Source organism: Dama dama, chromosome 14, assembly GCF_033118175.1.
Source record: "Dama dama isolate Ldn47 chromosome 14, ASM3311817v1, whole genome shotgun sequence".
Taxonomy (NCBI): Eukaryota; Metazoa; Chordata; class Mammalia; order Artiodactyla; family Cervidae; genus Dama; species Dama dama.
Window position 1 is genome coordinate 67,568,972 of NC_083694.1, and position 16,151 is coordinate 67,585,122.

The window sequence follows — 16,151 nt, forward strand, 5'->3', positions numbered from 1 at the left end:
TGAAGGTTTTTGTTTTGGTGAAATCTAATTTATCATTTTTCATTCCTTTTGGGGTTGTATTTTTGTGTTTTATCTAGGAAGTCCTTACCTAACCCAGAGTCACAAAGATTTAATCATATATTCTCTTCTAGAAATTTTATACTTTTAAGTTTCATATTTAACTCTATGTAATCCATTTTGAGTTGACTGTTGTGCAGTGTAGCAGACCTGGATTTGTTCCCTGCATTGGGGATATCCTCTGGGTCCCCTGGAGAAGGGAATGGCTACCCAATCCAGCATTCTTGCCTGGAGAATTCCATGAATAGACGAACCTGGCAGGTTCGCAGAGTCAGACATTATTGAGCAACTAAAACTTTCACTTTTCATCGTGTATGGTGCAAGGTAGGAATCAAGATGTGTTTGGATAGCCATGTGTTCCAGCACAAGTTTTTGAAAAGACTGTGCTTTCTCTTTGAGTTGCCTCAACATCTTTGTTGAAAATCAGTTGACCTTATCTGTGTAGATCTATTTCTGGATTCCAATCTGTTCCTTTGGTCCATGTATGTGTTCTTAAGCCAGTAGCACACAATTCTGATTTCTGTAGCTTGAAATCTGTAAGTCTTGGAATCGGGTGGTGTGGGTCCTCTAACCTTTGTATTTCTTCATTATTTTGAAAGTTGTAGGTCTTTTGCCTTGCCTTGCCTTGCCTTGAATCAACTTGTCAGTTTGTCTGCTAGGATTCTGTTCGGCATTTGCATCTACAGATCAACTTGGAGAGAGCTGACATCTTAATAGTATTGAGTTTTCTGATCTCTGACCATGGCACATCTCTCCATTTATGTAGAGCTTCCTCTGTTTCTCATCAGTGGTGTTTAGTTTTCAGCATACAAATTTTGTACATATTCTGTATGATATTCCTAGATATCTCATGGTTTTTGGTTATATCCTCAGGTTCCACATCTACAGATTCAACCAACCCCAGACTCAAAAATGTATTAAAAAAAAAACCCAGAAAGTCCCCCAAGGCAAAACTTGAATGTGCCACCTGCAAATTTGCCAGCAACTATTCACATAGCATTTACATTGTATTAGGTATTGTAAGTAATTGAAAGATGATGTAAAATATATGGGAAGATGTGCACACGCAGCTTATATGCAAACACACCACTTTAGAGACGGGACTTAAGCATCTGAAGACTTTGGTATCCACAGCAGCGCAGGGGGTCTTGGAACCCCTGCAGATACTGAAGGTTGACTATATTTTAAATCATTTCATTCTTTTAATTTCCTTGAGAGTCGTTTTAATTTCCCCTTTGGCAATGGAATTAGTTTTGGTTTGCATCTATTGTCTCATATAGATAAAAAGAAAAACAAAAAAAAATTTTTTTTGCTTGTGAGGGTAACTCTTAGGATTTGCTCTAACCGTTTTCTTGTATCAAACAGCGGTGTTGACTACAGTCACCATGTTGTGCATTACACCCCTAGTACTTATTTTTCTTAAAACTGGAAGTTTCTGTTTTTAAAGTGATAAGCTTTTTATATTTGTTGATGGGATTTTTGTTGTTGCTAACCTCTTGTTCAGTTCAGTCACTCAGTTGTGTCCGACTCTGCGACCCCATGGACTGCAGCATGCCAGGCCTCCCTGTCCATCACCAACTCCTGGAGTTTACTTAAACTCATGTCCGTTGTTAATTCCTAATTTTAAAGTTTCTTTGCAGCCCAGTGTAGGGTCACTTTTTATAAACAGTTCATAGAATTTGAAAAGAAGGTATATTTTCTATATGATGTGATATATTAGATAATATAGATAAGTATATAATATATACATATTATGTATTAATATTATATATTATTAACATTTATTTCAGTATAAATCTGTATGAAATCTATATAGTCAGATTTACCTCTTTGGACTTAATCTGAATCTTTTTTAGTAGTATAACATGTCTTATTTACAGTTATTGATGTAACAGGTTTTTTTTACTTCTTTCCTCTTATTTTAGACTATTTATAACATGTCCTTTTTGTTTCTTTTGTTTCATTACTTTCCTTTGTTATTTTGATCAGGTTTTCTTTGTTCCTTTATTCTCTAGAGAATTAAAGAGACTTTGTCATGGTAATTAAACAGTATTCTTACTCTGCCTACCTCTATACTTATATATTAATATAAGAACTTGTGTATCTCTATTCAGAATGAAAAGTATGGTGGTTGATATGTTGCAAATTTTGGCAGGCTTAAATACTCATTTCTACTTCATTTCCTCCCCTTCCCATTTGTGTTAAGAAAATCTGGAATTTAATTACCAGTTACTGTTTTTTTCTTTAATACTATGCAATTTCTTTTCTGTAGTAAATTTTTTCATAATATTTTCATTGAACTTCACAACCACATGAGTGGTCACTTAAGTGTTAACTGTTTTGTTGATTTCACAGCTTACTAGTATTTCTTCAGTATACCACATGTTCTCTGGAGTTTTTGGTTCTGATTTATCTCTTGTGGCTTTTTTCATTAGTTGTTTTTAATTGAAAATATGTATTTTTGAATATTTGTCTCTCCCACAAAGAACTTTTTCCTGAAACTTGATTTTAATTAAATGGATTTTACTTAAATGGATATGATCAAATGATCATTTTTTTCAAAGTGTGATGTATTTTTTGAAAATATTAAAATAGAGCAGGAGAATGTTCTAATGATTTAATCTTTACAGAGTAATAGCTTGATTTCAAATTTGAATTTTGCTCTCAGTCACCAAGAATAATTATTTTTCTTCTAGGTCTCCCTCTTCCTTCTTCATTCTTTCCTTCTTTTCTTCCTCTCAGCCAGTCTTAGCTCTGGTGATTGATTTTTGAGTTTTGGCATTTCCAATGCAAATTGAGTCTATTTTATTGCTACTTTTACTGGTTTGTTGGTAGGTATTATAATTTCCACCTGTAATCAAATATTCCAGCTTTAAAAGAAGTACCTTCATTCTGAATATTTTAAAAACCTGAAGGAAGGAAGAGCTTAAAATCAGGGCCCAAGAATACTGTATTCTTGTTAAGGTTGTCAAAAGTGATTTCATAGGAACAAAGATAGTTTTTCACATGTTTATATTTTTCTGTGGATTTTTTAAAAATTTATTTTTAATTGGAGGATAATTGCTTTACAATATTGTGTTAATCTCTGCCATGTGAAAAGTGAAAGTGTTAGTTGCTCGGTTGTGTCCCACTCTTTGCAACCCCACAGACTGCACGTGTGACAGGGAGGGAGGGGAGGCCAGGGAAGCCTGGCGTGCTGCAGCCCGTGGGGTCGCAAAGAGTGGGGCACAACTGAGCGACTGAACAACAGTGTCTTTGACGCAGTGCTTTTATTTTTAATTGAAGTGTAGTTGGCGTGCAATGTTATGTTAGTTTCAGATGTATCACAGTGATTCAACATTTAAATACTTTATGAAAGGATCATCACAATAAATCTGGTAACCATTTGTCCTCATTCAGAGTTACTGTAGTATATTGACCAGATTTTTTATGCTGTACACTGCATGCTGTGACTTTTTTTTTTTTTTAATGACTGGAAGTTTGTACCTCTTAATCCCCTTCATAGAGTATTTTTAACGTGACATTTGTCTTTAAGCATTGTAAACTGTTTGCCGTGCTTTTCTAGAACACATCCCTGGTGGCCAGTCCCATTCCAGAGACTAGGAGAAGCCCCCACTCAGGAGCTGACCCAGAAAACAGTAAATCAGGACAGAGCCTCCTTTGAGCAGTGAGTTAAACCAGCCTAGAGAGAGAGAAGTTCAGACCAGATGATCAGTGACAATAACAGTGGTGGTGTGTGAGAAAGGGGGCCTTCATTTGAAGAGTTAGATTTTTCCTTTTGGTTGATATGAAAAACGGTCCTGGTAAGAACAGTTTTGTAATAGGTAACATCCTTGAAACAGAGACGTGAACCGGAGTTTATCGTTGAAATATGACTGATGTGCTATCTCTAGGGAGCTTTGATGAACCCAGTTAATCACTACTTTGAATTAATTGGACCTTTAAGATCAGTGTGTCATTACAGAGAGCATTTTAGATATCCAGTATGGTGCAACGTGACACTAATTAGAAGATGACATTGTAAATAATTCTAAAAAGATTTTCTAATGTTTTGTTCAATTTTTTAAATGATAATTTTTTCTTCTTTAAAACTTTTAGTATCATCTTACATAATATGTCTCTCTTACCTTCTTGATTATTCCAAAAGGTTAATTGTTCTATTATCCATAGAGCACATCATAATACATAATTTTGAATATGTGTAAATACAGGACATAACCTCTGGGGCTATTTGATTGAGAATTTTATTCCTAGATACAAGCAGTACAAGGCAAACCAGTTTAGGCAATAAAAAGTAGATAAGTGGAAGTGGTCTCAGTATTTGAATAAATAAGTTATAACTGTGATTTACCTAATAACAATCACCGTTTTTAAAAAAAGCTTTCTTTTGAACTTCAAAAAAGCATCTCTATCTGCTTGTACTGATTCATCCCCTACTCTGTCTGTAACACACTTGGATATAATTCTGTCCCCTTATTCTTTTGCTTAGTTACTTAAAAGATCACCAGTGTTCTTCTTATTGCTAAACCCAGAGCCTTTTTCTGCCTTTCCCATCTTTCCTTTTGGTCCATAGGACACCGTCAGCCTCTCCCTTCTCTTGGCTTCTTTGGGCCTCACTGTCCTCACTTGCTCTTCCCACTCTCTGAACTGCACCTTCTTGGGATTCTTCACTGCTCCCTTTCCTCAAAGTTGAAGTTTTTGAATTGAGTTCCGTCTACGTGCTTTCTTCCATTTATTCTCTGCCCCTCTGAGAGCTTCCCTAACCTCAGCTGGTTCATCTTCTAACAATTGAGTCCACTTACCTGCGCTCAGTTGCTCTCCAGCACAGTAGCTTAAAGAGGCTGTGAGTGCTTTTTTGTCTCTTGGTAGCTGTTTGATCTCACAGATGATGTATGTCACCTCCTCTTATATTTTAAATTTCAAAGTAAATTTCACTTCCTTTCTTTTAATGCCAGTACACTCATGTGTCAAAATTCAGATGCTCTAAAAGGCTATCTGGACTTCCCAGGCAGTGCTAGTGATAAAGAATTTACCTGCCAGTGTAGGAGATACAGGAGACGCAAGTTTTATCCCTGGGTCTGCAAGATCCCCTGGGGGAAAATGGCAACTCATGGACAGAGGAGCCTGGCAGGCTGCAGTCCATGGGGTTGCAAAGAGTCAGGCATGACTGAGCACAGCAAAAGGCTATATATATAGTAAAATACTTCCCACCTTTCTGCCACCCCCTCAGCTCCTTTGCCCGGTGGCAACCAGTGTCTAATTTCTTATATTTTTTTCCAGAGATGTATAAATTCTGTGTAAATCTTTACCCCCATTTTACAGACAAAGAAGTTGAGACTCAAAGATTTCAATTATTGGCTCAGATCATGGAGATGGTAAGTGGCAGAGCCAGAATTCTAATGCAAGTCTTCCAGTTAAAAATCTACTACATCTCAGATTCCAAATACCCGGTAGATATTGCTTTTTGGATTTCAAATCTCCTCCTATTTTCTGTTCTTGCTCAAACAGTCATTTATCCACATAAATTCTAGGTCTTTGTAAATGGAACCACATTCTCTGGTCATCAGTTTTGAAATGTTGTAATAGTAATTTAATCCTTCTTGTTCATTCCCTCATGTATAATCTCCTTCCAAGTGTCTCTCATATTCATCCTCTGTTCTCCACTCCTACCACTGGGTTCTCGCTCAGGCCATCACCAGTGCATGAATTACTGCCATAAACTACAGGATGGCTCCTTAACTCTCAACTTTATTTGTTAATTTGTTCTGTTTACCATTGCCAGAATAATCTTCCCAACACTTTAGATGACGTTATTCCTCTCCAGTGGCTTCATTTTTTCTTTCTCATCCTGTTTAAATTATTCTGCCTAACTTTCAAAGCCCTCTAGTCTGGCCTGATCTTCCCTACTCAATATTTCTCTGTCTTAGCTTTCATCCCTTTTGGCTACATCTCTTCTTACCACAAATAAGCACTTCATGTGCTGGCCTTATTGCCTCAGTTCTTCTTTATATCACCTAGACTGTCTTCCCTCCCATTACCAAAAACCTGCTTTGTGTTTCAAGTCCATTTCCATGCTTTCGACAGTAGTGTTTGCTGCTGATGGTGTTTTTGTATTAACTAAGTTTTTCTTTCAATTGAAAAAGTATTACATGTACATGATATATGTATTTTAAAAAAAAAGCAGTTCATAGGTGCACAGTGAGCAAAATATAAGTGTCTTCCCTCTCTTCCCTCAGGTGTCCTCTGTAGAGGTGATCACTCTTACTCATTTCTTAGGTATCCTTCCTGAATTTCTTTATCCACATGCAAGCAAGTGTGTGTCCCATCTTTTTTCTGTACAAAGGAAAATAATACTCTATGCATGTTAAGAATTTTTTATCACTTAAGAGTATATCTTGGAGAACATCTCATATTAGCACACAGACCTACTGTATTCTTTTACCAGCTATGTAGTACTCTCTCTTTATTCCCAGTACTCCATCAGTGGAAGTTAGAGTTGCTGCCAGTATTTTTACTGCTGCTGTTTATATTGCTACATTGACTAGTTTGTTTAAAAGAAAAGTTGCCTTTGTGGACATAAATTTCCAAAAGAGGAATTTAAGGGCTCGAAAATGTTTTGTATTTAATGCCAGTTACCAATCGATGAGATTTACACCCTTTTCCTTTGTATCAGGGCTTTCCAGGTGGCTCAGTGGTAAAGAAACTGCCTGCCAATGCAGGAGGTGGGGATTCAATCCCTGGGTCATTAAGATCCCCTGGAGTAGGAAATGGCAGCCCAGTCCAGTTTTCTTGCCTAGGAAGTCCCATAGACAAGGAGCCCAGTGGGCTGCAGTCCGTAGGGTCACACACAGTTGGACATGACTTAGCAGCTGAACACGCACACACACGCACCTTTCTGTCAACAGTGTGGGACGGTGCCTGTTTCCGCACACTGTTTTCAGTGTTATGTATCATTAAAATTTTAATCTTGGCCAATCAGATTGGTGAAAAACAACTCTAATTTTAATTTAAATTTTTCAAATTATGAATGAAGTTTAACATACTTTAAAAACATTTGTATAAATTTTTTCTGTGAACTACTGATTTTTCTTTTTGGGTTATTTGCCTATCTATTAGTAAGAACTTTAATATAAAGATTATTGGACCTCTGTTGACTTTACATGATATGAATTTTCTTTCCAGTTTTGTCAATTATCATTTTACATTTTCTTTTCCCTTGTTAACTCTTCATACTTTTATAGTTTCTTTTGATTTGCCATAAAAAAAGAAAAAAGAATCAAGTTTTATTTTTTTCAGGTGACTGGCCAGTTGACCTTGAACTGTTTATTACCTGGTCTCTCTGATTTGAAAGACCATTATTATATTAAATTCTTTGTGTAATTGAATCTGTTTCTTGGACCAGTTCTCTTTCAATTTCTATGAAGTAGGAAAAATATATTTTATTTCTTCAAATTTATTATATATTTTAATGTTTGATAGGGCTTGTTTTGTCTGTCATTATACTTTGTCAGAATGTTCATCATATTTTCTGATTTTTATTTTTCCATATGATCTTTAGATAAAGGTTATCTAAGTTCTCCCCTCCCCCCAAGGTTTTGTTGACATTTTTACTGGAGTCATATTAAATTTCTTATTTAACTCTTCGTGAAATTAAAATTTTTGTTTCCCTAGTCTTTCAGTTTTGTTCATCTTCTGAAACTTTGTGAGAGAATGGGAATTAGTTTAATTTAGCAGGACAGTTATTTGACCATATATATATTATTATAGAGTCCTAAGAGTAAATATCCAGGATGAGCCAACAGTCACTATGCTAGAAGCACGTATTCAGGGTTAACTGCAGTGAAAGAAAAACTAGCATCTTGATTTTAGTAATACATGAGAGCACCTTAGTCAGGAATAGAGTAAGTGACCTGAAATGGAGAACAGAGAGACAGCCCACTCACTTATTAGCTAGATAGAATGCTACACTCTCAATTATTTTTAAATATATATATGTGTGTATAAACATACACATATATATACACACGTATATTCATTTATATTCAGCTAATATTCATATCTCTTAGATAAGGTAAATATGTTGGAACTTCTGCTTGTGAGGAGTAAGCAGTACATAATTGATAATGACCTTAATAAAAAGTTCATCACGACTCTTTTTAACAGACTGTATTTTTTAGAACATGTACAAATTTACAGAAAAATCTGTAGGAGAAGGTAGTACAGAGAACTCCCACATACCCACAACCAGTTTCCCCAGTTACTGATGTTTTACATGAGTATAGTAGGTTTGCTAAAAATCAGTGAATCAGTATTGAAACATTATTGTTATTAACCAAAGCTCATGCTCCATTCTGACTTCTTCAGCTTTTACCCAGTGTCATTTTTTGTTGCTGTTGTTCCAGATCCATCTAGGATACAACATTATATTTGGCTAACATGTCTCCTTAGGTTCCTCTTGGCTGTGGCAACTTTGAAGTATTTTCTTACGGAAGAAAGATACAGTTTTTGTAAAAGCTGGAACGTTCACAGTGAGTAGACAGTCCTAAGGTATATGGATGTTTTGACTTCTGCGTTCCTTTCTCTCGTGCGTTTCAGGCGCTCTGTGAGTGTGCCCTGCAGACTCCGTATGACAGCTTGAAACTTGGAATGCTGTCTGTCCTTGGCACGCTGTCAGGGACCATCGCCGTCAAACATTACTTCAGCATAGCTTCAGGTAAAGAGAAGAAAGATAATATACGGACAACATGCTAATCTTTCATTCATGCCATGTTGATATATCAAGTTCTTTCCTTTGTAAAGCTTTAGAATCAAGAAAGGTTTCAGTTTCTTACTGTTACATGTTAGTAATTTCTTCAAAAAAGATTTCTTAACTAATTCCTAAGATAATAAAATCTTGCATCCTTGATCTTAAGTCAAGGCTATAGTTTTTCTGGATTTGCCCTTTTTTGCATTGTATGTGGATGAAACAATATTTTTGAGAGTGCTTAAAATAGCTGGTTTGCTTTTGTGTATCTCTGACTTAAATTGCCCTTTGGATTTAAGTATATTTCAAAGGCCAAGTGGTGATGAATTTTAAAAGCAAATGTCATATGCTTCCTTTTACGCATATGTTATCCTTCTGGAAAATGATTAAAATAAAACTTTGCCTCAGTTCAATAATGCTTTCCTACTTGCCTGTTCAAGATGATTTAACTCCAAATGCCTTATTAATGCCATATGAGGAGCTTGCTTACATAACACACTTAAGCCTAAAGGTTTTTGTTGTTTTAATGCAAGTTTTGTAGGATCTCTATTGCTTTCTTTTCTAGTTCAGTTCAGTGCAGCCGCTCAGTCGTGTCCGACTCTTTGCAACCCCATGGACTACAGCAGGCCAGGCCTCCCTGTCCATCACCAACTCCCAGAGTTTACTCAAATTCATGTCCATTGAGTTGGTGATGCCTTCCAACCATCTCATCCTCTGTTGTCCCCTTCTCCTCATGCCTTTAATCTTTCCCAACATCAAGGTCTTTTCCAAAGAGTCAGTTCTTCACATCAGGTAGCCAAAGTATTGGAGTTTCAGCTTCAACATCAGTCCTTCCAATGAATATTCAGGACTGACTTCCTTTAGGATAGACTGGTTGGATCTCCTTGCAGTCCAAGGGACTCTCAACAGTCTTCCCCAACACCACAATTCAAAAGCATCAGTCTTCGGCACTCAGCTTTCCTTATAGTCCAACTCTCACATCTGTATATGACTACTGGAAAAACCGTAGCTTTGACTAGACAGACTTTGTTGACAAAGTAATGTCTCTGCTTTTTAATACGCTATCTAGGTTGGTCATAACTTTCCTTCTAAGAAGTAAGCGTCTTTTAATTTCATGGCTGCAGTCACCATCTGCAGTTACTTTGGAGCCCAGGAAGATAAAGTCAGCCACTGTTTCCACTGTTTCCCCGTCTATTTGCCATGAAGTGATGGGACCAGATGCCATGATCTTAAGTTTTCTGAATGTTGAGCTTTAAGCCAACTTTTTCACTCTCCTCTTTCACTTTCATCAAGAGGCTCTTTAGTTCTTCACTTTCTGCCATAAGGTTGGTGTCATATGCATGTCTGAGGTTATTGATATTTCTCCCAGCAATCTTGATTCCAGCTTGTGCTTCCTCCAGCCCAGCGTTTCTCATGATGTCCTCTGCATAGAAGTTAAATAAACAGGATGACAATATACAGCTTTGATGTACTCCTTTCCCGATTTGGAATGAGTCTGTTGTTCTATGTCCAGTTCTAACTGTTGCTTCCTGACCTGCATACAGATTTCTCAAGAGGCAGGTCAGGTGGTCTGATATTCCCGTCTCTTTTAAGAATTTTCCACAGTTTGTTGTGATCCACACAGTCAAAGGCTTTGACGTAGTCACTAAAGCAGAAGTAGATGTTTTTCTGGAACTCTCTTGCTTTTTTGATGATTCAACGGATGTTGGCAACTTGATCTCTGGTTCCTCTGCCTTTTCTAAATCCAGTTTGAACATCTGGAAGTTCAGGGTTCACGTACTGTTGAAGCCTGGCTTGGAGAATTTTGAGCATTACTTTACTAGCATGTAGGTAGTTATTCTGAATTGAATTAATTAAGGAACTGCATTATGCCTTTGTCTTTTTTATGGCTTCACAGCATATAAACTCACTAATTGGGTAAAGGAAATTCCCCACCATAGAAGTCTTGATAGGAAGCTGTAAAGAGCTGATGCTGTATTGCCAAGGCTCCTGCCATCTAGGGTGCACACAGCGGTCTGGACTCAACTAATCATTTTCATACTGGAGAATAAATTGGAAGGCAGTAACAAACAGCAAGAAGTAGTGATATCTGAGGATCCATTCTGATGATACAGCAGTGACCACAGCAGTATCCAGTCTCCGGGGTGAAACTGTAGCAGGGATGTTTGCTGTCTCTGGTCCTTTGGCAGCAACGTAAATTGTGGCAGCAAGCAACAGCAACAGCGGTGATCGTGTCTTCACTGGGCTGATTCTACGCATGGTTTTGGGCTGTAGCCTTTGTTTGGTCTCTAGCCTCAGCTTATTCCTATCCATCTCTTGAACTTAGTTTTCCAGCCTTTTCAATAATTGTGTGAGGTACCTCTGTATTAGTTATCTATTGCTACATAATAAATCAATACTTTGTGGCTTGAAACCACAGTTGTCTGCCATCTTGACCAGACTGGATGGTCTGAGATGGCCTCATTCACCAGCTACAGGTCGGAAAGACTTTCACCTGAGGCACCATGGTTCTCCTCCTTGTGTCTCTTGGCAGTCTAGCTTGGGCTTGTTGACATCACGTTCTTAGGGTTCTGCTGCTGCTCCTAAGTTGCTTCAGTCATGTCCGACTATGTGACCCCATAGATGGCAACCCACCAGGCTCCTCTGTCCCTGGGATTCTCCAGGCAAGAGTACTGGAGTGGGTTGCCATTTCCTTCTCCAATGCATGCATGCATGCTACGTCGCGTCAGTCATGTCTGACTCTTTGTGACGCTATGGACAGCAGCCCACCAGGCTCCTCTGTCCTTGGGATTCTCTAGGCAAGAATACTGGAGTGGGTTGCCATTCTAACAGCACCCAAAAGAAGGCAAGCCACCAACATATGAGCACTTTTTTAGCCTTTTGCTTGCACATCTTTTTTAATGTCTCATTGGCCAAAGCAAGTCACATGGCCAAACCTGGATAGGTGGAGAAATAAACACCTGCTGATGCAAGGAATTGGAACATTACAGAACATTACATTGCAAAGGGGCATGCCTACAAGAGATGAGAGAGATTATCACAGCCTTTTAAAAAAAATCAACAATTAAAAAAAATCAGTGATCTACTTAAACTCATTGTGTTTTCAATAAATTCTTTTTTCTGCGTAAATCAGCCAATCTCAGTTTATTGTTGTCAGTCACCCAGTTGTGTCTGACTCTTTGCAACCCCATGGACTGCAGCACAGTAGGCTTCCCTGTCCTACTCTGTCTCCCAGAGTTTGCTCTAACTTGTGTCCATTAAGTCAGTGATGCCGTCCAAACATCTCATGCTCTGTTGCCCCTTCTCTGGCCCTGAATCTTTCCCAGCATCAGGGACTTTTCCAGTGAGTCAGCTGTTCACATCAGATGACCAAAATACTGGAGCTTCAGCTTCAGCATCAGTCCTCCCAACGAGTATTCAGGGTTAAGTTCCATTAAAATTGATTGGTCTGATCTCCTTGCTATCCAAGGGACTTTAAGGAGTCTCCGCCAGCTTGCAGTTAATATCCTTGACTGCCATCACACTCTGAAAGAGCAGCAGGAGGCAGAGTAGTAATTTTATCTCAGAGTTTATAGGAGCCCTCCCATACGAGGTCTCTGTACAAGTACCTGTTAAGTGAGGCACATGCACGGAAGTTACAAGTGTTGGAACTGAGGCTCACAGGGTTTCTGTGGCACGTCCAAAGTCACACGCCTGTGAAGCACCTGAGCCCAAGGGCTGACTCAGGATTCTTTTCTATACTAAACTGACCTAGATACTAGATGTCTTTTCTTTTTCTTTATTTGCTAATTCCAAAGACCTTTGTAAGTGTGTCAGGTTATAACATTCAAGCACTTCACAAGCTAGATATTTTCTTTCTCCTTTTTTTAATTTTCTTTAATTGTAGTTTGTATATGGAATTAAGCAAACGACGTAAACAATCACGCTAGGTAATACTCACAAGAAATAAACGTTAGGTATTTTCTAAAATCAGATGATTTCCATAACTAATAGTAAATATTTAAGTATATTTTCATTGATTAGAGTTTTAGTATAACCAGATAAACAGTTTGTAAAACAGACTTAAATTTAGTGTGTCTAAATTATCCCTAACAAATGGGCCTTAAGCATGTAAGATGTTCAGTGTCACACAGACCTAAGAAAAATGCAAACTAAAGCAACACTGAAATATTTTTCTAGTCCGTCAGATTGGCAGAAATTCAGAAGTTTGGTAATACGCTGTGTCGACAAGGGCGTAGCTAACCGAAAGCTACTTTCATTCACTGCTGGTGGGGTGTAAATTGTTAAACTTCAGCATAGGTGATTTGGAAGAACTCATCAAAATTATAAGTGAAAAATGGAGAAATTCCATGTCTTGGAATTTATCCTACAAATTTATTCTCACATTTGAGAAATGATACGTACATGGTTATTCATAGCATCGTTAATGTAGTAGCAGAGTACTGTCCATCACTGGAGATGGAGTAGCATAAGAAGGTCCATCAGTAGGGAACTCATTAAAGAAATTATGATACATAAGTGCAACAGCAATTGGTGCAGCTTACTAAAAAGGATACATGTCATGGAATAATCTCCATGACATCATGTCTAGGGGGAAATAAAGCAGGATGCGCAGCGGTGTATGAAATAGGAAGAAAGGAAGGATTTTGCTTACAAATGTGTAGACTCTTTGGAATGATACACAGGAAACATAACCTTAGGTGGATGAGAAAGACTTTTCACTCACTAACTTTTTACCTTTCTCCTACTATTGGTTGAACTGTTTGAACCAAGTAAACTTATCTTAGTAAATTATTTCTAAATAAAAAAACTAAAAATAATAATTTTATCCATGAAACAATGGACATAGAAAAATGCTCACAAATATTACATTTTAAAGGCAAAATATTGACAGTATCTACTTATCCTGATTATGAATTTTAAAATTGTAATTGTATGCATGGGGGAAAAGATTTTTTAAAGTATTACAGAAAGTTAATAATAAGGTCATGCTGGTTTGTGAGTTTAGGGACTTTTTTTTTCCCCGTTTTTTTTCCCCCAAGTTTTCTTTGACATCTCAATGAGAAACAAAAAGGAAAAAAGCAAGTTCAAAACATATTTGTAAATTTGTAGATGACTTGTCATTGTCCATATTACATGTACAAGGGAAAGAATGGAGAAAATTACAATTTCCATTGTTTTGTAAAAAGAAATCATAGTTTCATCTTTCACATGTTTTGCCTACTGAAAAAACACTGAGGCTTTACCTATGCTAGTAGTTTTATGTTAAACTGGAAATCAGTGAAGTGACCATATATCCCAAACTACCTGGGGTAGTCTTGGTTTATGCTTGTTATTAGTAATGGTGTCCCCTTCAAACCTCAAAAAGTGTGATTGCCCTCAGTGTAAAAGACAAGGTTATAGTTGATAGAAATCATGGAAAAATAAACAGGGCAGAGAAAGACAGGAATGAAAGACCCTGCTGAGAAGTTGAATTAGCTTTAATCTTCAGATTCTTCTTGATACTCACTCACTTATAACTGAGAGCTTCTCTGCTATAAATAAAAACATTCACAGCATAAACGTTATGTTACAGAATTTCAAGTGTGACTTTTAACTGTAGGATAGAACTTAACGTATAAAGCACAAAGCTGGTGCATAACTAGCAAGTTTATATGACCTCATTGGCAAGATGCTTAAGACCTTTAGTCTTCAATTTCTTCTGTAAAAATAGTATTGAATCAGAAGGTCTCCAAGTCCTTGCTAGCTCTAAAATCATAAATTCTTACATAAACCTTTTGCAGTATAACTATATGCCAACAATTGAGGTGGAAACAGCAAACTTAAAATTTTTGTTTGTATTTTCTCTCCTCTCTTGAATGAAAGGTTTTTATCTGACAAGAAGCCTTGTAATGATTCTATTTTAAGGAGGATCCAATTGAATGCCCAAGATACAATCTTGGCTTTTGCTGTGTTTCTTAGTCAATTTTTATTAATATTTGGCGGGGGGGAGAACTATGTTAATTTTAGATCTTAATCATTACAAAAGTACTTAGCATATACTTATTCTAAGTATGTGAACAAGAGAAAAAGGAATGGTTTTGTTTATTGATCATAGGGTAGAGGTAGAAAATTTTGTTGAAATTCATTGTTAGAGATTTTCTCTTGAAAATGATGAAAAATAAACCTATAAAATGAACTGCTTTTGGACTGTATAAATTCATTAAATCTGTCCTACTTTTCTTTGCTTGTTTAGGAAATGTGGGTTCATCCCCTAGATCCTCTGATTTAGTCAAATTAGCCCAAGAGTGCTGTTACCATAATAACAGGGGCATTGCAGCTCATGGAGTGAGAGTCCTAACTAATATAACTGTATCTTGTCAAGAAAAAGGTAAGTTTGATCAAGACTGATATTATGTATGAACTTTTAGATTGGAGTTTCACCAGATCCCTGTTTGTATTTTGTTTTTTAATCCCCTATTATGTTTAGACTGTGTGCTTTTATCTATTAGTCACCTCCTCCTGAATGTTCTTAGGGCAGATTTTCTCAAGACTACTTAATTCTTTGGGAAAACAAAATGATGAGGACCTTGGGATCGGGAGTGCGGAACTGAAACATTTTATGGAGCACTGCCCATCTCCTATTGCTTTACCTTTGCACATGCGGTGCTATGGATAGAGACTGCTTATGACTATCCGGTGATTATCAGTTTGTTCACTTGTTTTAAAAAAAAAAAACTAGAAAATTTAGGGGAGAAAAAGCATAGAAGTTATTGAGAGGCTTAAGTAACCAGTAGTTTCTCCTAGAGGGCAAATGAATTAACAGAGTAATGTCAATTAAATTGTCACTGAATTTATCTCTTGGTATCTATGGCATTAAATGACTTGCTTAGTCAAGAAGGATGTGCATAGAAAATAATGCATATATTTTTTTGTATTCTTAACATCTTTTGACCTAAAGAAATTCATGCTGGTGTTCAAAAACAGGAATGCATTCTGTATTTTTCATCTGTTTCATTGCTTATTTTGATCTTTGTTAAGGATCAGCAGTCCCTCTTATCCCCACTAGGCTTCAGCACTGCTTGTGACTAGTACCTTTGTTTTCCCAGCACCTTGATCTTCACCAGACATTGTTTGCCAAGCTCTTACACTAACTCAAAAGGCATTTAAGTTGTTTGTTCATTCTGATTTCAGTAGCTCAATTTTTGGCATAGTAGTAAGTATTATCTACCATGTAACACAGAAAATTGCTCTGTATTCTCAAAGCTGACATATATTAATATTAACCTAAATGTGGTTTTATATATATACACACACACACACACACAGAACTTTAGAGAAATTTTAGCTCAAAGGTAGTGAAAAGATGATA

At 37.0% G+C, this 16,151-nt stretch overlaps 1 protein-coding gene across 5 annotated transcripts in view; it reads left to right on the forward strand.

The window, feature by feature from the left end:
• The window catches only part of INTS7 (integrator complex subunit 7), an 86,241-nt gene that overhangs the window by 33,043 nt on the left and 37,047 nt on the right, over positions 1–16,151 (forward strand). For all 5 annotated transcript variants that reach the window (XM_061161006.1, XM_061161008.1, XM_061161003.1 and 2 more), the window contains 2 exons: positions 8,653–8,770; positions 15,036–15,170. In XM_061161006.1, the coding sequence (XP_061016989.1) occupies positions 8,653–8,770; positions 15,036–15,170 (253 nt within the window). The remainder of the gene's footprint in view (positions 1–8,652; positions 8,771–15,035; positions 15,171–16,151) is intronic.